The sequence below is a fragment of the Aedes albopictus genome, chromosome 1, assembly GCF_035046485.1.
Source record: "Aedes albopictus strain Foshan chromosome 1, AalbF5, whole genome shotgun sequence".
Classification (NCBI taxonomy): Eukaryota; Metazoa; Arthropoda; class Insecta; order Diptera; family Culicidae; genus Aedes; species Aedes albopictus.
This window is the reverse complement of record NC_085136.1, coordinates 303,428,201-303,453,623: the sequence shown is the minus strand read 5'-3', so window position 1 is coordinate 303,453,623 and position 25,423 is coordinate 303,428,201. Positions and strand designations below refer to the sequence as shown.

The 25,423-nt window shown below is 40.1% G+C and overlaps 2 protein-coding genes across 2 annotated transcripts; one reads left to right on the top strand and one right to left on the bottom strand.

The window, feature by feature from the left end:
• The first annotated feature begins 131 nt into the window (after positions 1-131).
• LOC109430041 (uncharacterized) lies at positions 132-1,293 on the top strand. The gene is made up of 2 exons (XM_019706067.3): positions 132-385; positions 452-1,293. The coding sequence occupies exons 1-2, from the start codon at positions 282-284 to the stop codon at positions 1,248-1,250; spliced, it is 903 nt and encodes a 300-aa protein (XP_019561612.3). The 5' UTR covers positions 132-281; the 3' UTR covers positions 1,251-1,293.
• On the bottom strand, positions 1,276-25,423 carry LOC109416365 (histone RNA hairpin-binding protein). Its single transcript, XM_029874300.2, has 6 exons — positions 25,045-25,423; positions 24,695-24,979; positions 24,467-24,617; positions 23,642-24,038; positions 23,449-23,571; positions 1,276-1,686 (listed from the first exon to the last, which is right to left on the bottom strand). Exons 1-6 carry the CDS (start codon positions 25,048-25,050, stop codon positions 1,656-1,658), a joined length of 993 nt encoding a protein of 330 aa, XP_029730160.2. The 5' UTR covers positions 25,051-25,423; the 3' UTR covers positions 1,276-1,655.

The window sequence follows — 25,423 nt, the reverse complement described above, 5'->3', positions numbered from 1 at the left end:
GGAACACGCAAAATAAAATCTGATCGAACAAATCAGTTTCGTAAGAAATGGGTAACAAATTTTGTTCTGAAAACGCGGCAATGATGACGAACAGAAACGTCAAACTTTTTGTTTATACCTACCTAAACTTTTTTTTTTAGCTCGGTTCGCATTCTGTTCGTTGTTTCGCATCAGCCAGTTCGCGCGATGGTTTAGCTAAAATTTACATGGCATTGACCGCATAGTTCATATGGATCAAATTGTAATTACATTTATGTGCATCTGTGATAAAAAGCGTTAAAATGAGTAATGCACCGTTTCGATACAATTTCAACTGGGTGGCTACTGAGGGCAACGTGGCCCGCTTTGTATCGTACAACATCCAGGCAAACGAGACAACCGATCCGTAAGAGTTGCCAAAGACTCCTATTGTAAGAATGGTTTGTAATGAATCCTCTCCTTTTCACAATAGCATCCCCCAGGAAAAACTTCTCAACCCCGAGGCCTGCATAGTGTTGGAACCACAGGGCCAGCAGAAATCCGACTTCTGCGAGCAAACCATCAGCGTAAATCCATCGTATCAAATTTCGAGGCTGGCCCTCTTGGGCGAGTGCCGCCGAATCGAGTCCTTTGTGGGGAAAACCTCCGAATACTACCAAACCCACAACGGTGAACAGGTCCCCGATGTCGGAGCGGAACTGTTCCGATTCAACATTCAGTTCGAAGTGTGCGGAACCTCCGACCTCATCCTGCGCTACATCACCCCAACGAAGGAACCCCTGTGCTTGTACGGGATGCACATGGCACTGGAGAAGAACTCCAACCCACTGGGAATGTTTGCCAGCGACAGCACTCTCAACCGAGCCATGATTGATCTGAAGGTGAAAGACTCCAAACTGTCGGAAAAAGCCGCCCGCTGCAAGCAGTTCGTGCTGGACTCGATGGCCCTGAACAGTCTCAACACGAATAAGCTGTTCCAGAACATGATGAACTACAACATTGCCAATACGGCTTGCTCGATTCCTACTGGAGCGGAGGCGACGAGTAGCGGCAAGCGAATACCGGCGAGCGACGACAGCGCTCCTTCCGGAAGTTCAGCAACGCCCCCGCCTTCCTCCACCGTCACTGAACTCATAGCAAAGCAATATCTGGACGCAAAATTTGCAGCCCTGGAAGCCAAAATCGATGCCAAGCTGGAAGCGCTCGAATCTCGCCAGAACCAGAAGCTAGATGAAATCGTAGCCCTACTGAAGGGCATTAGTACAAAATAGGTGTCAATAAAAGTTCCTTTTTAGGTTTGATTTTCAATACAAATAGTTCACTTTATTGATTAACTAGGGCAGAGACACTGTTTGCGAATTCGACGCACGTAAACATATCACTTAGCTTACTAACAATACAAAAGGTTATAATTATCTGCTAAAGATCTGAAAGGAATCAGGAATAACGATTCCCAAAGATTTCTATTGGTACTATTTTACACACTGAATGGCCTTTCCTTTCGGCAGAAACCTCCACTGAAGATGAGCCACAAGCCCAAAGGTACTAGCTGCCTGGCGATGGATTCAACATCCAGCAGACCCGTTCAGATTTCACACTCCACTCCGAGGAAAAGAAAATCCATAAAATATGTTCTCAGGATTTTATGCGATATGAGCAAACCCAATCGGCATCCCTTAGGCGTCCGACTTGGTATCCGCGTCCGGTCTGTAATAGAATAGAAAGTTATTGCATTACTAAGTGGAACTATGTTCTGCACTTCACGGGAACTTTTGTAGCAGAGATAAACAGGTGAAACTCTTATTGAAAATGCATGCACGTTTATTGTTCGCCGCCTTTTTAATGTAAACTGCTGCCATCTATGCAGTAAAATTACGCGATACATTGTCGGCCATGGTGGATTTCGATTTATCGAATTTTTCATGCACTAAATACTTTGCATTGAAAAAAAAAAAAACTAGGAGTGGGTAATGTCTGAGACCAGGCTTGACAGAAACTCCCTCGCGAGAAAATGAGGAAGCGATTTTGGCGATTTTCTGAGGAGTGAAAATAAAACTCAGAAATCACAACGCAAATCCTCAACAGCACCGAGCGCGAGCTTGCCGCGCAGCGAGGAGTTCGTCCAACACTTATAATTGCTTGTTGTGTTTCTCACGTCCACTCACACTCAAAAAGCTCTCGCGAGTTCCACTCCCATACAAAGAAAGACTCTCGAGGCGAAAATCGCACTCAAAAACCCGAAATAATCATCGGCTCTTTTTTCGTTCCCCTCTTCCTCGCTCAGTTTTTATTGCCTCTCTGTTTGGAATTCGTTCGCTCCCTCGCGACGAGGCAAAAGCAAAACACCGCTCTAGAGCATGTTGCAAAACTTTTTTGATTTCGAGGAGGATTATCAAGCCTGTCTGAGACATAACCGCAATGTTGACGTAGGACAAAGGCTGGAACGAGATTCCGACTTTTATATTTCCATAATACAATGTTTGTTGTTATGATAATACAAATGGTGGACTGATGTGTTGAGTATAGTTGTTGTGTGATCGCTTTCGCTGAACGCATTCACAACCCAGCACACATTTTTGCTGTATAAGAGTAAAACAAATCACTCTTAAGCTAACTTTAGCTCAAGAAGCTGTTATTCAGCTGGTTCGGTTACTTGGAAAGATGTTAACTAGTTCAAGAGTTATATCGTTTCGAAGAGAAATGGTTAAATTACTGTTCTACGAGAGAATTTTCATCGAGCGGATAAAATTATTAGATAATTGAACGGCGTTAGATAGATCTTTTCAACGAAAGTTTAACGTGAAACTCTTTCGACAATACTTTGTTTTCATCTAGGAAGAACATATTAGTAGCCACTCCACTATTGCTAAACTACCAAGCTTTCAGTCTGTCGCTTTTAATTATCCGAATCATAACTCTTGAGGAATCATTTTCGCTGATCCTGGAAAAGACCGTGTATAAAACGGAAGATTTTGGCAAGACAATAGGACAGATCGGCGAAGTACTAGATTTGTAGTAATGAGCTGAATTTTAGTATGGTGAGAAGGTCAATTCTCCGTTTCTGCAATGAAATGGTGCAAAAAGCGTTGGTATTATGATTCCTTGCCTAATATGATGCTGTTTGAGCAAAACTTTGGATAACAATGTTGTTTATGTTTCAAGAAATGGAGAAAACAACAACACTGTTGCCTAAAGTTTTGCTCAAACAGCATCAAATTAGGCAAGGAATCATAATACCCACGCTTTTTGCACCATTTCATTGCAGAAACGGAGAATGGACCTTCTCACCATACTAAAATTTAGCTCATTACTACAAATCTAGTACTACACCGAACGTGCCCCATTGCATGAATTCATCACGCAATGCGATTTTACCCATACTGAATGCGGCCGTTTGCTGTCGTGGATGAGACTCCTGGTGCTGCCACCACGATAGCCGAGAGTCATCGCTGAGTTTGTGTGCAGCTCCTAAGCTGAGAGGTGACATCTCCACTCTCCTTGACTGATCCATGGAAAATGACGACAGATAACTGAGGAAACAGCTTTTATGCCCCTAGATTAGCAGATGAAGCTCCTCCCATTCGGCGGGCTTCCCAGTTTATTCCGCTTGGATGACCCGCCCACATTGTGTCAGACGCTTCAAACGACTGCAACCGTTCTTTGAGACAATTTCTAATCGAACGGATAAACTAAGGCTGACACAAATTTCGATTTTCTCTAATGTCACCCCCCCCCCCCCTCGGAAAATTTTTGTCGGAATTCGACATTTTGAGGGGGGACACAAATAAATTATTTAGGAATTTTAAAAATTTTAACGTGAAATAAGTGCCGTCGAGAAAATTTCTTAACAAATCCGATGAGTTTGACGATTTTGTCTAATTGTTTGGGTAATTTTTCATGAAATACGTTTATTATTTATCATCCCCCACCCCTTGACGAGTCAACGAGCAAAGTGACAAAAGAAGAAAATGAGATTTGTTCCGGCCTAATTGAAGTATTGAATAGTCAAGATCATTTTAGTTCGATAAATATTAGAATGAAACATTGTTTCAGGTACAATTGTCCGAATAAGATAACGCCTTGCTAAATTTCGGGTAGAAAGATTAGTGACCGATTTTGCTGTTACTGAGCCACCAAGCATTCAACCATTCACTTTTCGAATGCACTACACTTTTACCGATCGTTGAAATATATCCGAAAATTATCCGATTAATAACTCTTAAGGAATAATTTTCTCTGGTCCTGCATGTAGTAGGCTGTAAAATATGTAACTAGAAGGATAGAATAAATGTCATTATTGTTTGGATCACCACCACTGAAACCAGACTTGTTTGTGGAACTCTACATTGGCGACTGAGGATGAAACATTCAGGAAGAAAAGAAGAATATTCGAAAGTTGTGGAAGAAAAGAAGAATATTCGAAAGATCCGGCGGCTGTCTGTATAAAGAAAAATCAACGAAGCCTTGAGGAACACCAATAAGATCGCTACCCAATCGCACAGCTGGAGAGAACCTGACGACCACAAATAACGATCTGGACGATGATTAGAAGGTTTGGATAAAACGGTGCTCAGGATTGGAGCAACAAATCAACACTTCTGAGGCAGGTGTTCGGTAACTATTATTTCATTGATATTTAAAAGTGAACTCTCCAGTCTAGTAGAAAAGTTGGCAACCCCCCTTGCACATTACTGATCCACATTGGTAGGTGATAACCACAACCTACACATAACCGTCCTGATGCAACGTTGTTGGCATCACCATCATCATCGCATTGGTTTTGATATGCAAGAGATTCTTGGTATGTTGAATGAAGCTTAACAAAGATTAAATGTAACGCAAATACCTACTTAGAAATGATTGATTTTGACGTTTTCCATGACGTCCGTCAAGCTTGCTACAAGGCTTGCTATGATCATTAGCTCCAATGTAATGAGCCATTTTACCGAGTGACAACAATGTTGATGATGATATTGATTTTCACGAGTTAGGACGTCACCTCCTGTCAAAATTTACATTCATAAAATTGGCTCGTAAAATGGACTATTAACGAAATGTCAACACCATAAATTCTGCGGTTTGTTAGGGAGAACAAAAGAAAAGAAAAATTTTGAACAGGTATGAATGTCAGTGCGGAAATGTGTGCAATGATTGTTGATTAACATTCCATTTGTTATTTAAAAAAAAAATCAAGAGATTGGTTTAAAATTTGCACCATTACAAGTCAAATAATAGATTAATAATTACATATTGATTCCTTTTTATTATTTAACAGTACAATGGTAGAATTAATAGTACAATGAAATGGCGTTACTAATGAAAAATATACCTGCTATTTCAGTTTGACGAGTACATAAATATCATAGTTTGCTGTACGTTTAGAAGTTATCATTAATCATGACCATCAGATCTAACAAACACTACACTACATGCTACACAAATAGTTTGTTCACGAGTGGAACAAAATAAGATTAACGGGCGTTGAAAGCAAGCGAATCGGCCTTTCATTTACTTAAAATTGTTGAAAGTAAGCCTACAGAAAGTAAATATTTTCAATTGATCACCTTCATGTCATAAGCAATATTAATTTATGTTTGGCATTGACACCAGTACACTTGAGCACTTGAAAGTACATTATTTTTTGTAATTTATTAATTTGTGACCCCTGTAATAAATATTTTCGAATTCCAAAATAATCTGGTTAGTGAGAATTTGTATCAAAATTTTTAGAAAAGAAATTAAAATATTTCAGTTAATTTACTGAGTTACAACCAACAAATTAGAAGCTAGTATATTTAGCATGAAATGCGCCAGTTTTGTAAAAAAAGAGCTTGAACATTCTCTTTGTTTTTATTCTCTCTTATGTTAAAAGAAGCTATTTTGCTAGTGATGCTTAACTTTCGGAAAAATACTGGAAGGAGTTATGACAATTTCATAATTTTGATTTTTAGATAATGATATACAGTAATAAGTTATTCGTTGGAAACATTATATTTCTGATCAGTGTTTTCTTCACAATTTATACAAAATACAATTTGGAAAATACAGTGTGGTATCAACGTATTTTACCATTAATAGATTTTCACATAAGGTACAATTTAGATAAGATTTCAAGGTTTTCTTAAATACTTCTTTCGGCATAATAGGCTATGTTAGAATTATTAATTACAAAGTGATGATCATTACCATCCTGATACAGAAAACTAAGCCAGATACCAACTATAGTGAATAGTTGATCGCGAGCCCGGAAAAAAATGATTGAAAAGTAATCAGCTCGTTTTCAATTTTGCTTAACAGTCGCAAAAGTCTCCTTATGCAATGAGATAGTTTATTTCGAATAAATAATCAAAATACATACATTTATTTAAGAACAAATATCGATCAAAGGAAAAAAAAAAGAATTATGCTTGAATATATGATCGAATGATTAAGAATAAAAATATAGTGTTGTACACTCATTTCAAATGGATAATGGTTAAACATATTAAATCAAAATATGTACAAGGATTATTTGTTTCGTTCTGTGATGTGCACCTTAGAACAAATGTAAAACAGTGCCCTGAAAAAAGGTTGAATTTCGCGTTGCATGATGTCATGAAAAAAAAAATGATTAAACGTTCTTGAAAAGACGTCAGTAATCAGTGTATACAAATAAATAGTTCAATTCCGCAGACATGTATAATAAGCAGAGAGTAAAGGGAATAGTTGGTTTATTCCGGTCTACTTCTCCAAATGAAACGTAGAGGATAGAAAAATCCTAGTCCGTTTCTGTAAAAGGAACGTAGGGAGATTATACATTCATTCGGCCCATTTCCGCAACGAAATGAAGGAATAATGTGAATCGTCCAGTCCGCTCCTAGTTAAACAGTAGAGAGTAAAGGGAATACTTGAAGTAATTCCGGTCTACTTCTCCATAAGAAACGTAGAGGATAGATTTTATCTTGGTCCGTTTCTGTTAAAGGAACGTAGGGAGATTTGTGGAAATTCAGTCCATTTCTAAATGAAATGAAGGAATAACATAAATCATCCAGTCCGCTCCTGTTTGATCAGTAGAGAGTAAAGGGAACGCAGATTCCGGTCTACATCTCCATATGAAACGAAGGGGATTCTAAAATCTCGGTCCGTTTCTGTTAAAGGGAACGAAGGGAGATTGTGGAAATTCGGTCCATACCAAGTATGGTATGAAGGAATGAAGCAGATCGTCCAGTCCGCTCCTGGGTAAATAAAAAAAATAAAGAGTAAAGGGAACACTGATTCCGGTCTACTACTTTATATGAAATGAAGAGGAATAACCCTGGTCCATTTCTACAACAAGAATGAAAGAAGATCGTGGAAATTCGGTCCGGTTCAGAGAAGAACCGTAGGAATAAAACGTGTCGTGCAATACGTTCCATAAAATAAAACATATATATTGAAAATTCAAAAGACAAGCTAGACAAACTAAATGATAAATCATTATCATGATGATAGGATACGTACAGTCAGAATTACTACGCTTTAAGCTTGTAATGAAATACGTGCAGCATTCCATGTCATTGTTAAAAATGTCACGAAAAAACAACATGTTTAAAGATGAAATTCCTAGTTTATTTTCAGCAAAGAAATCATGGTCAAGATACAAAAAGTTAAGTCCGAAGAAACATTGAAAAGGAAAGGATAATATATAAGGTTTATCATATTGCTTCTTACATCATTTGTTTTCAATTACAATGATAATTAAGAAAAAAACGGCTAAGTATATTGCAAGAGCAAACAATTATTTAAAATGTAAAGTTATATTCTATTTACTATAAACTTCTTCCCCAACAGATTCTGAAGAATGAATGAAGAAGAATGAAAAAGAAATAATAATGACAGGAAGATCTTAAGAAATTGACCAGAAGGACATCAAAAGGAACAGGAGCATTAACAACAGTTGAATATGCTAATAATATTTGAAAGTAAACAATTCAGACGTCCTATGACGATTAACGACGTGCCTCAGGAGCCGACCTACTGATACCTATGACGATAGAAACAAATGTTCAAACTTAAGTATAAGTTTAATTTTTCAATTAATATTTATTAAAGATAAGGAGAGATGTAGTAGGCTGTAAAATATGTAACTAGAAGGATAGAATAAATGTCATTATTGTTTGGATCACCACCACTGAAACCAGACTTGTTTGTGGAACTCTACACTGCAAAGGTCCGTTCAAATAACGGTTGATTTTAGAAAGACAATTGAAAATTATCCGCACTGAATGCGGGAAGCCATCGAAAACTGCCGCCGCCTGCTGCCGTGAATGAGATTCCTGGTTCTATCAGATAGATAGCCGAGAGCCGTCGTTGGGTTGGTGCGCAGCTACCCAGCTGCGGAGGTAACTTCCATTGCCGGGCCCACCGCAGCCGTGATCAGTGGATGAGATTCCTGGTGCTATCACTCGTCGAAGTTGACGTGCTGCTGCGCAGCCTTCGACGTGATATCCACCTCCACCCTCCCTGACTGATCCAATGAAAATGACGAAAGAAATCAGAGGGAACAGCTTTTATGCCCCTAGATTAGCAGATGAAGCTCCTCCTATTCGGCTGGCTTTCCAGTTTATTTCGATTGCATGACCCGCCCCTCATGCTTCGGACGCTTCAAACGATTTTCAATCAAGAAATGAGAGAAATTTTCATTTAACAAATAAAGTAACCAAAATATAAAAAGATTTAGATCATTTTAATTCGAAAAATGCTAGAATTAAACAAGGGATCGTCCTTAAATTACGGCACACAAAAATTAGTCATTTTCAACCCCTCCTCATCCCTATGACACACTTTCTGTATTTGACCTCTGAAATTTTTGTATGGGTCGTCACGCTTTGCTGACTCCCCCCCCCCCCCCCCTTTAAACGTGACGTAATTTCTGGACGCTACCCAATGTTTCACGAAAAATGGTTCTGATAGGACAATGCGTTGCTAAATTCTGGGAGGAACGATTAGTGGCCGGAATTCAATTTTTCATTTTTCGATTGAACCACACTTTTCTCGATCCATGGAATGAAATTATCTGATTTACAACTCTTGAGGAATTATTTTCGGTGGTCCTGAAAAGGACCGTTGGATAATTGACGATTTTAGGAACGAAATGGCATGAAAATATCATGTCACGCAATGCGTGTTGGTTTTCTCCTTGCTAAATACAGGATGCAACCGAAAACTGGTACGCCGCTTTCTGCCATTCATGAGATTCCTGGTGCTATCCACACGATAGCCGAGAGTTGCGGCTGGGTTGATGTGCCACTGCTCAGCTGTGGAGGCGACATCCACCCTGCCTGACTGATCCAACGAAAATGACGAAAGAAATCAGAGGGAACAGGTTTTATGCCCCTAGATTTGCATTCGGCTGGCTTTCCAGATTATTTCGTTTGCGTGACCCGCCCCGCTTGCACCAGACGCTTGAAACGGTCAATCAACCGAGAAATGAGAAAATTTTCATTTAACGAATACAGTTACCAAAATATTGGAAGATTTAGATTATTTTAATTCGAAAAATGATTAAATTAAACAATGTTTCACGAAAAATGGTCTGGATAGGATAAAACGTATAAATTCCTGGTGGAATCATTAGTGGCCGGCATCATTATTGTTGCGGGGCCACAAAGAATACAATTTTTCACTTTTCGGTTGCACCACACTTCTACCGAGCGATGGAATGAAATAATTATCTGATTCACAACTCTTGAGGAATAATTAGCTACACACTAAACGCTTTCAGCAATATTTTGCTGAATTTTGCCGAGCTGAAGAGTCCAGCAAAATTTTGTGCTGAACTTTCAGCAAAGTTTGCTGAATTTCAGCAAAACGTTGCTGGTGATCAGCAGGGTTTACTGAACAAATCAGCAAATTTTGCTGAATTTCAGTAAAATTTTTGCTGAAACCTTCAGCTCGGCAAAATTCAGCAAAATTTTGCTGAAACATCAAATCGATTTTTTGGTGTGTAGGGTCCTGAAAAGAACCGTTTGAATATTGAACGATTTCAGACAGAAAATTGACATGAATTAATCATGCCACGCAATGCGTGTTAGATTTTCCCGTGCTGAATGCTGAACGCCGTCGAAAATTGGCCCGCCGCTTGCTGCCGTGGATGAGATTAGTGATCGCCTTCACTGTTGCTGAACCACCACCAAGAATTCAATCTTTAACTATTTGTTTTCACTACACTTTCTCGGTCTATGGAGGAAATTTATCCAATAAACTCTCTAATGTTGTTTTCGTTTTTGATTCAGTTCCAACCTGGGTTGGAACTGGATCAGATCACAGTTTCAACCCCAACCCGACTTCGGTTTCGCTTGTACTAAAGTTTGTTTGACGTTGTTTGTTTACACATTTTCCGCCGATCCAGTTCCAACCCAGGTTCAAAAACGAATTCGACATAAGAAGCATTTTCGATGGTCCTGCAAAGAACCGTTTGAATTATGGACGGTTTTAGGAAGAAATTGAAGTCAATTCATCATGCCACGCAATGCGTGTTGGGTTTCTCCGTGCTGTTTGCTGGAAGCCGTCGAAAATTGGCCCGCCGCTTGCTGCCGTGGGTGCGATTCCGGATTTTGCTGCTGCCTCTGCCACCACCGTCGATCAATCCGATGTTCAAACACTTCCTTGGTCTGCCGCGTTAGACGGTTAGAAGGTGAATGCGTAACAGCACCCTTGCCGACAACCACCGCCACCGAGCCGACACGGCCGTCAAAGAAGAATGAGCGAAAACGCAAACGAAGAAAGTGGGCAGCTCTCGTTCGATGCGTTCACCTCGAGACGACAAAGACAAATGAGGGAAGATGCGAAGAAGCAGTAGCTTTTATATTCGACGGGAGCATCCAAAATGTGCTCGATCGTGATTGGCTGGAATAAACATGGGTTCACTCTTCCCAATTTTTCAATAGTTTGTTATTGAAAATCAGCAAATGTTAATATTGGACATAATTGGTGTAAAGATTTCCAATCGATTGGAGCCAAAATTTTGAAAATTCAACGAGAAATGGCTGAGTTATTAACGCTCAAAATCTCCACTTCAAACGTAACGCGGCCGATTTCTGAAAATTTAGAATGACACCCGGTATAGAAAAGAGAGACGTAGTCCTACGTCAAAACTACAGGCTTGCAGAAAATTTCTACAAATGGAACACGCTATTTTTTTCTCGCTCATCGGCTGTGCTGGCAACGCACAGAGCGCTGCAACACATGCACAAATGACCGAATGTGTTTAAAATGTGTGCGCGCCACACACATTCCATGTGTTCCCGGCCTCATACTCATTTTTGTGCGGCTCGGTGGAAACGGAACAGTCAAACGTCTCCCGAGCCGCGGCCAAACAGTTTGGCACATGTAAACATGAGGTGGATTTTCGGAATTTTTTCCATCGAAGAGCTGGAAAGCAGATGGAAATGGAAATGTTTTTGACGCATTTCCAACTGCTTCAGCTGCTCGATCGAAAAAACCTCTGAAAATCATGAAAATGACATGAATTTTTAAATTGCCCCAAAATAAAAACAAACATGGAATCGGATTCCATATTCCAGCCGTTCCAAAAATGTGTGTTTTGCGCACATGAGAAGGCTTCATGCACCCGAACACATGAATGAGTACGACCCATGCAACACACAAAATGTGCGGCATGTAAAGAGGGTCGATTTGAGAGCGACCAACACAGCCGCTGTGTCGGTGTTAGTTAGCGTGAATATTGAGGTTGTCCAAAAAATGGCTCACGGAACCTAATGCAAGCCTATCCATATACGGGAGAACGAAAGATGTTTACAAAGTTCTTACAAATTCTTTAACACGGGAAATTTGAACACAAATCACTACTACACAGACATTTGGATTGGTCAATGGTCGAACATCAACACTACAATGCAAAGCAGTGGTTATTTTATTGTTATTGTTTTTTGTGCGCATATTGTTTTATTCCTCTTAAAATTCCTTCAGAAGTTCCTTCTTATATTCCCCTCCATGCCCAAGTAACCACAAGCATTATATCATTGCACGAATTAGACTGAATATCAACATTTCAGGCCAAACATGTCTAAAGGTCCTATCTGCAGAAGAGAGGCTCTCTTTGGTTTCCCTCTCTTTCGTTAATATCTCAGCTGTTTATTTGTATTATGATTGTCTCCTTGCATTGAACGATGGTCAAAACAATCGTCTTTTGAGTTATACTGCAAAAATAGTCGAAAAGTGTACCATTACATTGCAATAATTGAAAGAGAAAATGAACAAAGAGAGCCTCTCAAATGCAGATAGGACCTTTTGAAATGTTTGGCCTGATTTGCAATGCGAAATGCAGTAATTCCACATTTGTCATGCAATAATCCTTTAGATTGGCAATATCAATGTAATGATGCATTGCATTTTTCTTTACATTAGGGTTCATTAAAAGGTGATATAAGATAATTCAATAATTCAACACTGCAAAAACTGAATAAATGCAATGTACAAACTAGCAAAGTTTGCTCTAACAATACAATTATAAAAGCTTGACTCTAATGGTAAACAAATGAAATCAAGAAGATTGAACAACTTTACGGTCAGCTCCATCAGTATTCAACATTTCTGGTTCGACTCCCGACGCTCCCGACCAACTTAATCCCCATTTGAGCCATCGATCGACGACAGCAAAACCTTTTTAGAGATGACCTTTTCTCTTTTCTGTAGGCTGCTATCATATGCCATAAATGATGGAAATCACAATTAGCATATGAGCAGTGTGCAAAGGGTGTTTTAATCGTCGTTTTAGTTTTCTTATATTGATTAAATATCTTCTAAAATGCATTATTTATTTATCAGAATATAATGAATTACTGTATTCTATTACATATGACATAGTCGTTTTGCCTTCTACTGCAATGATTGAGACAGAAGATCAGTTTCCTTTTAGTTAATGGAAAATCTGTTGTTATCACTGCAGCAGAAACGGTCCAAGGCAACAAGCGCGATGGAACTCATCTAGCGGTCTTCAACACTTCTGGTTCGACTCCCGACCCGGCGACAAAAAATAATGGTTAAAACAGTCATGTGTGGGGGGCATCAGTACCGTCGATAACAAAACGGTGCTAAAAATAGATTTTTGTTTTGGTTTTTCGTGTTGCACGTATTAAGCATGTGCAAATGCAAATATACAGCACATGCATTTATGTTACTTTAGCAATGGCTGTCAGCGTGCTGCAATATGTGGCACTTATTTGATTTTAGTGGGGCCCTTTTCGACTTTAATATTGCTTCAATGAGGGGTTTAAAGCAATGCAGCATTATATTCACAATTTTAAATATAAATATAGGGCAAAATTGATGCACTTATATACGGCTTCGTGGTTACTTGGGTGGTATTGTATATTGCGCACCCCTAGCGCGTTCGAGTACATAGTCGTTCGAATGAACGATCATATGAGCCGAAGGGCTCCGAAGCCGATTGTGAAATATATATGACTTCAGTCTTATCTGAAACCCTAAACGTACCGGCCATACTTAATTCTTACATCCTTCACAATCCGTTCTTACTAAGTTTAAAATATCGGTTAGCTTTTTCTATCAGTCCACCTATTTCACGGCGTCGTTCTTAAAACATAAAACATGGAATGTTCCAGTACTCCTGAGATTCGTTCTGGGCCTTCAAGGGATTGCTTCCGGGATTTATATATCAGTTTATGGAATCCTTCAGGAGTTGTTTCCGAGATTCCTGCCAAGACAATTCCAGTAATTGCTTCCGAGATTACCCTAATTAGTTTTCTAGCATACTCTCAAAAGCCTTTCTTTAAGAAATTCTTTAGGAACTGTTGGAAGAATTCCAAAAGAAGCTTCATAAGGAAGTCCTTGAGCAATGCCATTAAAAATGCAACAAAAATCTCCTGGAGGATTTCCATCCTAGGAACTTCGGGAGGAATCCAGGATAGAGTTCTTATAAGAATCCTGGATAGAGTTCCTGAAACATTTCCAGTTTCTGAAAGAATCCCGGAATATGTTCCCGGAGGATCGTCATCAACCCCCAAGAATCTTTAGCAAGTAGCAAAGGATCCGATCCGAAGATAACAAGGGTTCTACGGAAGCCAAGGGGGCTCCGAGCAAGAAATTCCCCACACTCACACGCTCGCAGAGGAAGCAGCTTAGAACTCTCCGGAAGAAGGGAAAAGACCTGAATGAGGCCTTGTCCATAATCCTGAATAAGGAGAGCGAGCCCACTTCCTCAAAACGCTCGAGACACGACCTAGACAAATCCGCCACAGAGGACCCCAAACAAAAAAGGGTGAAGCACCATCTGGATCCGAGAGAGCGCGCCCAACAGTCCACAAACAGCGCGCCTCAGAAAAACGTGTCTGGACAACAAAACTCACCCATGAGGAAAACAGCTGGTATCAGCAAGAGTGATATGGCCAAAAGCGTGAAAGTCGGGATAATACCCAAAGACTTTCCCACCGTCCAACTCACTACAGCTCAGTTAGACCTTCTACAAGAAGCACTCCTACTCAGAGTTGAGTTGAACCCAAATTCAACAACCTCATCTACAAGTCCGGTTACATGGTTCTAATCTGTAAGGATCAAGAGACTGCTGAGTAATTAAAGAGAATATCCCCATCCATGAAACTCTGGGAAGGTGCAGAGCTGATGGCAATGGACGAAGTGGCGATTCCACGTCCAGGGATGATCCGAGCATTCTTGCCACAAAGCTCCAGCTATGACGACGACCGAATAAAGGCTCTCATAGAAAGCCAAAATGACATCATAACAACTAATTGGCGTACATATTGTGAAACGATCCATTCTGAAAGACATTCATGTCGAATGGATCTTCACAGTAGAGGGTGCGTTGATGGAAAAGTTGAAGAAGTCCAAATACACCCTCAACTACCGATTTGGTGAAATCCAACTAAGGAAGATTACAGATCAACCGACTGCCGATACCGCCAATCCGACTGGAAGGCCGACCCAAGAGCAATCTGAGGAGGCCTTCTGCTCGGGCAAGGTTCAGCTAACTGGAAGGCCGACCCAAGAGAAATCTGAGGAAGCCTCCGGTTCGGGCGAGGCTAGTAGATCTCACCCCAAAAGCACCATAAGGCTAGTCAGTCCGCCTCTAAAGGAAAAGCTCGAAGCTTACATGCGACCCCCTGCTCTAGTGGTACCAAACCAAAGGTATCTAAACAGGGCAAACGGGGTGCAAAAAGCGACAGTTTGACCACAGAGACGAAACTGGCGGACCAGGTCGCTACAGGGAAGAGAAACAACCCAAACTGTAACATCAAACGACATCCTGATGATCCGCAACATCCAAAGCCGGACAGTCGTCGTCCGAAAAAAAACGGGAACCCCGGAAATGACGACTAAAGTTCTGCAAGTGAACCTCCACCATGCTGAGAGCGCCACGGGTGTGCTCTGTCGGAGGTTCACCAAAGAGAATCTAACCGTGGCCCTCATTCAAGAGCCATGGGTCAATAAATCCAGAATACAAGGTATTCCACAACACTCATGTAAGTTGGTATATGATGACAGCCAGCTTTCTCCTAGAGCGGCTATTTTATTACATAACAACTGTAAATACTTTCCAATTTCAGAATTCATAAAAAGGGACATCGTAACTGTCAGGATGGAAGTACCTTCCGCTAGAGGGAGTAGAGAGATCTTGATGGTCTCGGCATACTTCCCAGGTGATGTGGACGAAATCCCTCCTCCAGAAATAGCTGCGCTCGTAGCCTACAGTAATGTAATGTTGGTGACAAGCCCACATTCGAAAACTCCATTCGTCAGGAAGTTTTGGACTTGACTCTATGGAGTCGGTCTATCTCTGATAAAATAAAAAAAAAACTGGCATGTTTCTGAAGAAATATCGCAACCTCTGCTAAGGTACACCGGGGCAAGTTGACGGGAGAAGTTTTGAAACAGATTTCAATACAATTTGTTAATTTATCCTTCGTTAAAAGATTGTTTGAATAAAAAACTATACGTTATTGCGATCAAACTGTTGATCATCATTAGAAAACATCATGTTAACCCACTGTTTCATCTTGCCCCGGTGTACCTTATTGCAGTGCACCCAACGTACACTCAGGAAAATTGCCTCATACTTAATGGCAAATATCCATGTGCCAAACCACATCCAAAGTATATGCAACCAATACCCGATGACGCAGGAAAATTAGCACATGAATAGTATGTGCTCTAAATTGTATGAGTCGCTGCTGTATGGTGCCTCATCAAAAGTATGAGTCGCACTAATGGAAAACATTTGTTTACCCCCATTGCAAAAATCCATGTCCCGGACACATAGAAGGAATGAAGATTTTTTTCCCAGTGTAGGTTTAAATTCTCAGCAAGCCCTTTTTAGGGCCTGCTGACATACGGATCTTATCTCCCAAGGACGTGGTTGGCTTCATAAAGCTAGTCTCGCCAGAATGGAGGAGTCACATACTATAACTCAGGATCTCTATTCATCAATAATAGATGGTCTTGAGTTCAGACGATACCAAGGTATCTCAGTGACAAACATGTTAGGGTAGGGCGGGGCAAGATGAGCACCCTAAGGATCACATTGAATTTATTGAAAGTTAACACAATTTTTCAAAGTACCTCTCAGTAGTTCTTTTCTATATCATGTTTTCTATCACCCATAAACATGGGAGGGTTCAAAATTCACAATAAGTATGATTTATTTGACTAAACAAAAAAGATGTTTTATGGTCAGTTCGAACATGCTACGGGGCAAGACGAGCACCCTACGGGGCAAGAAGAGCACTTCATTAAAATCCCGATATTTTAACAATAAATTGGTCATACAGTGATTGATATAGTGAACCTTGTTTATAGCTATGGTATCACGTTCTAATTTTTTTTTCGATTGTTAAAAAAAATGCGGTTTCATAATACTTTATACAAAATGACCCGAAAAACAATAAACGATTATTAAGTTGCTTATTTTTAGGAATTTGCGCAACCAAATAGTTGCAGAGGTTACGGAAACCTATGTTCGGCACTATTGAATGGATTACAATAATTTCAAAATATTTTCTATATTCCCCTGATGGTGAGTAATGGGTGCTCATCTTGCCCCACTATAGGTAAATAACTAAAATTGAATAAATTTTAATGTTTGTTTTTAGAAAATATTTTCTAATGTAAATTAAAATACTTTGCAGTAAGCTAGTAATGTTGGCTGATAACCAGAATTATGGTAAAAATTTGATTCTGACATAAAAACCTTATTTTATTCCGATGATTTCTTATAAAAAAATGCTAAAAATCGATGCTATTGACTAATTTGACGATATTTTTTGATTCGTTCATTATGAAGTACCTTTTTATTAGGTTTACAAACAGGATGAACATTATTCTAACGGATTATAAAGTTGTTTGGGCAAAATTCATCATGAAAGTAGTAAAACGGAGGGGTGCTCATCTTGCCCCGGGTGGCCATCTTGCCCCGTCCTACCCTACTGAGATAACTTGCGTACCTTACAGCAAAAGGGTATATCACAATAGTTCTAAAATCTGGACGCAGTGATCTTCACCCGACAAACGAGAGAAGATGTTCCCGGAGAAATCCTAGGAAGGATTTCCAAAAAAAATCTCGTAAGAAGTTTCCGGAAGATTTCTGCAAAAAAAAATACTTGGAGAAATCCAGGACGGAGCTCTAAAAGGGATCACTGAATTCCGGAAAAAGTTGCTGAAGGGATACTGAAAAATGTTTTTGGAGGATTCCCGAAACGATTTCCTAAATGAATCTCAGAATTTCGAAAAAAAAAAATCATGAAGGAATCCTCTGTAGGAAGTCCTGAAGGAATCCTGCAGGAATTTTGGAAGAAGTTCCTGACTGAAGGAATTCCGGAATGAATTTCTGAAGTCCAGGAAAGAACTTCTGCAGGAATCCCGGAATAAATCAACAGTGATTGGAGAGATCCCAGAAAGAATTCCTGGTGTAATAAAGAATAAAATCTTTGAGGAATTACAGAAAAAAAATAATGGAGGTAATCCATAAGGGCACACCTGCGGGAATCTTAGAAGGAACTTCTGGACACGCAGAAAAATATATTGTAAAGGCAAAAGTATTATGCATAGATTCAACAAATTTTATTGTTGCCTCAGGCGCCTCAGAGCTTACCGGTAACTTTTTTTGAATCAATAATTACGCTAATTTATTTCAAAAAATGTATTTGTTGTTTCTAAAATCGCCTAAAATTGACAACTGTCAACAACAAATGATAAATTTTGTTGATTCTAAAATAAAATTTATCAAATCAACAAATGCAATGTATTGATGTAACTGAAGCAATCGTATTGAAATTAAAATTTGTATTTGTTGAATTTTCGGTTTATTTTTTATTTTAATGATTGTAAACAGAAAACAATAGAGTATTTTTTCGTACGATTTTTATTATGATTTTACATTTGCAACATCATAATGGGGAATTTAGCATAAAATACATTTTTGAAAACGCTGATGGCAAATGCGTTATGTGCAAATGTAGGGTGGGGCGGGGCAAGATGGGTCGCCTAAGGATGGATCACCATAACTTTATAAATACAAATCATATTGGTTTTTATTCGTCCGCTTCTGTTTAATACACTAGTTAGCTATGCTAAAAGTCGATAAAAAGTTCATTAAATACAAAATATGATGTTAAACAAGCAGTTTTAAAAAGTGATCGATTTTGCGCCGTGAAAAAAGTGCGGGGCAAGATGGGTCACCTTTTAAGTAATTAACATTTTCTCAACGAAAAACGTCAAAATATAAGATTTGTTCCGCATTCATATATGCTCCATATCTATACTGAGTAAACAAGAGCTACTAGTAAACATTTTATAAATTTATCTGGAATATAAAAAAACTTTATGATTTGAGTGGTCCTAAGGCGACTTGAAAATCGATGTTTTTACTAAAAAATTATCATAATTTTATGTTATAATTTTGAGCGTTCATTCCGCTTGATTGAAGTCAATTATGAGATAGTCTTGTAACAAAAAATAAATAACTTTTGAATGCTCCAGAAATACGTTCAAAATTGAAGGTGACCCATCTTGCCCCGCGGCCTTTTATATGGAGATTATATGGAATGTATCGCATAAGAAAAATGGCTAAAAACCATTTTATTTTTTATTTCCAATGAGAGTGAATAATTCTTCAATCAATGCCCCAAAGTTTTGTATATTCATGCTGGTCATCTAACAAAATTGTTAACATAATCAAAACATGAGTAATGCGCTCGAAAACGGCACTGACCCATCTTGCCCCGCGACCCATCTTGCCCCGCCCCACCCTAATTCTTCCGAATTTGTTCGTCTTTAGTGCTGAGTTCCTGAACTACAATTGGGAATGTAGGTACTATAAGGAAAGAAAACATTGATTATTATGCATGTTAAGCATTTGATTGGAAATTACCGGCATCATTTATCAATTTGAAGTAAGTCACAGTGTCCGTAAAAGAATAACAGGATATATTCCAGAAAGAATAGCAGGAAGAATTTCTGAAGAAACTCCTTTGCATGAACTGCAGGGGGTATTCTTGAAGGAATGCATGGATGGATTCCTGAATAAATCGGTGGATGAACTGCTTAAAAATTTGTCGGAGATAATTGTGAAAGAATTCCGGGATGACTTATTGGAGGATTTCTTGACTCATGTATCCTTTTAAAATTATCTCAAAGAATTCCAATACAAATAGCTGGAGGAATTCCTCTAGAAATCCTGTATGTAGTTCAAAAAATCCTCAGGTAATTCTGAAAAAGATCTGAATTCCAGGGTGAATCCCTGGAAAAGATGATGAACGGATTTTTGAAATTTCTGACCAAGCCCCTGAATATATTTTTGAAACGAGAGAAATTTCTGGATGTATCACTTAAGGAATGTCTGGAGCAATCCCTGAAAGAACTTCCAGAGCAACCCCTGGAGGAATGCCCGGAGAAATCTCTAGAGCAATTCCTGCAGGTATGCCTGGAGTCAACCCTGTGTAGAAATCCTTGGAGGAATTTCAGAAAGTATCTCGGAGAAATTTCAGAAAGTACTACTGATTTTCTGGAGTGATCCTTAGAGCACTTGTGGGAGGTATCCCATGAAAAAATTCTGAAAAAAATCGCTTGAGGAATTCCTAGACAAATTTCTGGAGGAATTACTGGAAGGATCCCTAGAAGAATTCTTGGAGAAATCCCTGGAAGAATTTCTGAAGCAATTTCTAGAGGAATAACAGAAGAAAATCCGGGAGAAACTTCAGGACAAATTTCTGGCGGAATCCCTATGGAGATTTTGCTGTAAAAATTGCAAATGTAATTTCTGGAGGAATTCCTTGATTAATTTCCGAAGAAATTCCTGGAGGAATTCCTGAAAAAATACCTAAGGTAATTCAAGGAGTTATTTTCGGTGGAATTCGTGGGGGAATACCTTAAATAATTCCTGAGAGGAATTCCAGAGGTAATTCCTGGTGGAATTTTTAAAGGTATTCCTAGAGGAGTCTGTGAATGAAAATTTGGAGAAAAGCCTGAATGAATCTCTGGAGGAACTCCAGGAGGAATACATAAAGGTATTCCTAAAAGAATACCTAGTCTAGGAAGAAGAATTCCTAGAGCAATCCCTAGAGCACAGACAAACAGACGTAACACTCTGATAGTTCCCATCGTACACCGATTTAACGGTCTATTTGAAAATTTGATAGTTGGCCAACTGACCACCCGTAGCGCTCGCATCGTTTTTGTTCGAGTTTGACGTTTGCCCACTACCGCCACCTAGTTGATAGTCGGCCAAACTCAGTGTTTTAAGCATTGGGCGAATCTGTTTCCGTGGCTATAATTTGAATCGAAAAATGTTCGAAGTGTTACGTCTGTTTGTCTGTGCCTAGAGGATTACCTAAAGGAATTTCTGAAGGAATACCTGGAGACATATCTGTAAGAATCCCTGGGTGAATCTCTGCATAAAGAAACGTTATGTTTTCCGGCCTTGGCAGTCTTTCAGAGCAGCAAGAGCAATATTTCCGACGGTTTCGGTAATATATTTAACCATTTTCAAGGAATAGAGGTTTTGTTCTCTTGTACGGAACGGTAGTGCTCTTCATTGGATTGTCCATTAAATTTGAAATAGCGCTCGCTTCGGTGCATGTGTGGCGATATTTTCGCAAGATACTGTATCCCGGGTGGCTTTTGCTATAAAAAGTTTGTCGTTTGGAGCTAAACTATTTGTTATTGCTGTGTGCATTCAAAATGCAAATATCAAATGCGGGAGCACCAAATGCGGTAAGATTTTCTAACAAGTAACCCGATGTCAGTGGGAGCTTTCGAATCCAAGGTTGGCGGTGATATTGGCTATGGTTGCTACGTTGCCTTTGGAAACATGTGTTACCGCTTTTGAAGCGCATTTGGGCACCGTTTGCATCTTGAATGCACAGTTTTCGCCTACGCTTTTAGTCGTGACAGCTTCTTGGCTGTCCGTGCTTACTCTGCATTAATTCCATGATGAATCCCTGGATGTATCCCCTGTAGGAGTTCCTGGAAGGTGTTCTTGAAGAATCACTGAAGAACTTTCAAGAAGAATCCCTGAAAGAATTCGTGGAGAGATTCCTAAAAGAGTCCCTGGCGGAATCTCTAGGAGAATTCTTTTAGGTATCTCTAGAAAAATCCAAGAAGTAATTCCTGGAGAAACCCCTTGAGCAATTCCTGCAGGAATCTCTGGATGAATTCCTGGAAGAATCATTAGAGTTATTATGGAAGAAATCCATAGAGAAATTTCTGAAGAAACCGATAGAGGAATCCCGGGAAGAATTCCTAGACAAATTTCTGGAGAATTTTGAAGAATTTCTGAACGCATTCCTGGAAGAATCCCTAGAAGAATTCTTGGAGAAAACCCTCGAAGAATTTCTGGAGTAATCCTCGAGTCAATTTCTAGAGGAATATCTGGAGAAAATCCTCAAGAAAAACTGGATAAATATCTGGCGGAATCCCTAAAGAAATTGCTGAAAGTATACCTGGAGGCATCCCTGGAGAAATTCCTAGTAGAATCTCTAGAGGAATTCTAGGAGGGACCTCTGGAAGAATTCCGGGAGTTATCGCTTGATGAATTCCTAGAGAAATCCCTGAAGGATTCCCTGCAGGAATTATTTATTCATTTATTTGTGAACTTTGTCAGAGGGAAAATCCCCTTTGAGTTATTTACAAATTAACATGTTGAAATCGTTCTCAAAAAAGCACAAAACCACTGAATCATTTCAAAACACATTGTAGAAGTGTTTGCAGAAATAGGTACCTAAATGAATTCCTGGAGCAAACCCTGGAATAAATCCTGAAGAAATCCCTGGATGAATTCCTGGAGGATTCCCTAGTGGAATTCTGGGAGGAATCCCTGGAGAAATTTCTGAATAAACCTCTAGATTGTATACCGTATTGTACATATACCGTATACCGCATACATGTATACCGTATTATTTATTACACCAACGAACCTAACCTCAAAATGACTGACAACTGTCAGGTCATTTTGACAAGTGTAACACGAGGGGAATGGGACATTAAATTTTGGCTTAAGGTCGTTTGGCATAATGGACATTTGGCATAATCAAAATGCACCCTGCTTTGTTATGCCAAGTGTCCATTATGCCAAATAACCGTTAAACCAAATCTGTTTATGCCATGTGACCTTATGCCAAACGAGCTTATGCCAAATGACACAGACTATAGGTCACTGCATGAAATTATCTCCTTCTCTTTCACTCTTACAGAAATTTTGTAAACAACAAGGCCACGAAACGTCAAAATCCCATACAAAATCAAAACAGTGCGGTGCCCTATGCACTCGTTTGATCAGCGATATTAACTATGTCATCACCAAATGTCAGTTATCCGGAATATACACCTTTTAAACTGCCGTTCTACGCATAGTTGTCCCATGTTATATGGATTCCCATATAACATGGGACAATCGGGTGTAGAACGGCAGTAAATATTGTACACCGTGGATTCAAACTATTGCAATCACAACTTCCTTCCCCTTTCCCACATTGATCTGGAACCTGATGTAGCAGGCGCCATTGTCGCCTAGAAATAGTAGATCAACAACACTCTCACAGAGAAGATTCCTGCTAGTCCCCGGCAGATATCTCATTGATTCCTTATGTGACTGTCAGGCTTATTCTGCGCGGCGTGTGAGGTGAGACAGATGGTTTCATCTCACGTGACGTGAGACGACTAATGTAAATCAAATGGGGCGAGTCGACTTTTGTCACCTCATTCGACTCGTCTCACCTCACACGCCGCGCAGAATAAGCCTGTGTAGCTGATCTGGCGATACTGGGGTAGCATCCGCGGGCGGTCAATTACTCAAGCTCAAGCTCACTCAATCTGTCAAAGTATAAGCGTTAGGAGGCGGCATAAAAAGGTACAAATCTGAGATTACACTCATTCGAAGAGGCTATTCTGCTTAGAGGGTTCAAAAAGTCGGTACAAGATGCAGAGGGTAGGGTAGATACTAAGTACTTTTACTCTACTTACTTTGCATCCGGATCGAAGCAATGCAACTGCTTGCGCCAAACTTTGACCAGTCCATCCCAAGCTCGTCGGCTGTATTTGAAGTGCTTCGGGGGCGTCTTTGGGTGATCTTTTGTGCGTTTATCTCTGCAAGAAAGGAGATTCCGTTATGCTATAGAACCGCCAACACTCAGCGGAAAACCCGATCCCAACCTACCTTGGTACCTGCTTCATATAATTCTCATAACCGAGCGTATTCTTTCCGTAATCGATCTGTTTCTGACGCCGCTCCAAGATGGACAGATCCTTCTCGTACTCCATCGGTTTCCGGCTGCTCTGACTGCTGCCGTCACCCGACGAGCTGGACGAACTCTCCCGCCGGAAGCGTTCCCGTCCATGGTCCTCCTCATTCATCTTGGTCTTCTTGTGCAGGTTATGTTGTTGTGGCTGCTGAGGTCCGTCGCACTCCGCTTCGACAAACTTGGCATGCCCGTCGTTACCGCCGTCGTTCAGTTCACCGTCTTCGGCTTCGTCACCGGACAGACGTCGCTTGAAGGGGGACTTGATCTTCTCGTCGCGGACCAGCTTTTCGTACTTTTCCACGTTGACAGAGTCTAAAAGAGAAAATGAGCGAATGAGACAAATACCCAGTGTACTCTATACTGCCCCCATTCGCACAACAGTCCCATGTGAATAGGAAACCCAGCAAACATGGGACTGTTATGCAAATAGGGGCAGTATAGGCCTTCTTCTTTTTGACTCTAAAGAAAATTCGATAGAGTCAAACAAGATGTTTGAGCAGTAGTTTCTTTTTGGACAAATACTTGAGCCTGTGTATGGGCTGAAAGTCTCTCAAATAAAGATAAATCAATCAATCAATTGAGCCTGTGTACTAACAGCTTAACGGACAAGTGAAAGCATTATTACCAAGTTTTTGTCAATTTGTACCCACTGCGCATCCAGATTTCCTCTCTATTGTTTATCCCTTATATCCTAACCTAAAAAAAAAAACAATCCCCACACTTGACACCGGAAAACTTACCGAGAATGTCGATTTCAATCTGCCTTCCGGAACCGGTAGAACGCATACTCATATTGCTGTTACTGTCATCCATGGACATTTTGCTCTCGGACCCAACCAGTTCCGATGTTGTGGTGGCGTTAGATTCTTCCTTGTTGGGTTTGGTATGTTGCTATCGAATGTGTAAAAAAAAAACAACCAAAGAATGAAACAATAGAATACCTACTAGCGTGATCAAGATGCTCTTACCGATTTGGACAAACTGGCTTGTTCCGCTTCTTCTACGATATCGATCCAACTGAGACGGGTGACCTCGATGTGAACCTTCGGTTTGTCTTCCTTTGCCTGCTCCTCCGGGACGTGGAACCGACGACGCTCCGGCGATGACCCCGGCGACGAAGGCTGTTGCAATTTTTTGTCTCCTGTTGATGGTGCCGAAGTTGTTTTGTTGTTGTTCGTGGCGATCGGCTTGCATGGTGACAAGTTTGACAGATCGCTGCCATCCAGCGACATTCGCGAATCTTCGCAAGCCAACTTTGGCGCGCCAAAAATTTGAAATTATTAAATTTACAATATTTTGTATTCTTCTATATACTTACAGCCATTTCTTGTCCTGTTTGCTATATTGAATAATATAGCCGAAATTTAAACTAAAATCCTTTCAAGTGGTTCAATTACTAAAAAATTTAGTCAGTCAATAAGCACTCCAAACTCCTCCGTATTTCAGTTTCACAGGAACCAAACGAATTTTGTCCCGATCGTCAGTGTTTATCGTTTTATCTCGGTTATCCGGCAGCAAACAAATTCCGTGACGCCCACCGTAAAATCGGTTCACCCGCCGCGCTAGTTCAACGACCGAATTGCACTGGAACCACCGAACGACATCCGGCACCGGGGACGAAATTTGGGCGAATGCTTGCTGTTCGTCCTGTCGTTGCGCGTTGCGGGAGGGCGTTTTGATTTCACGATGAAAAATGC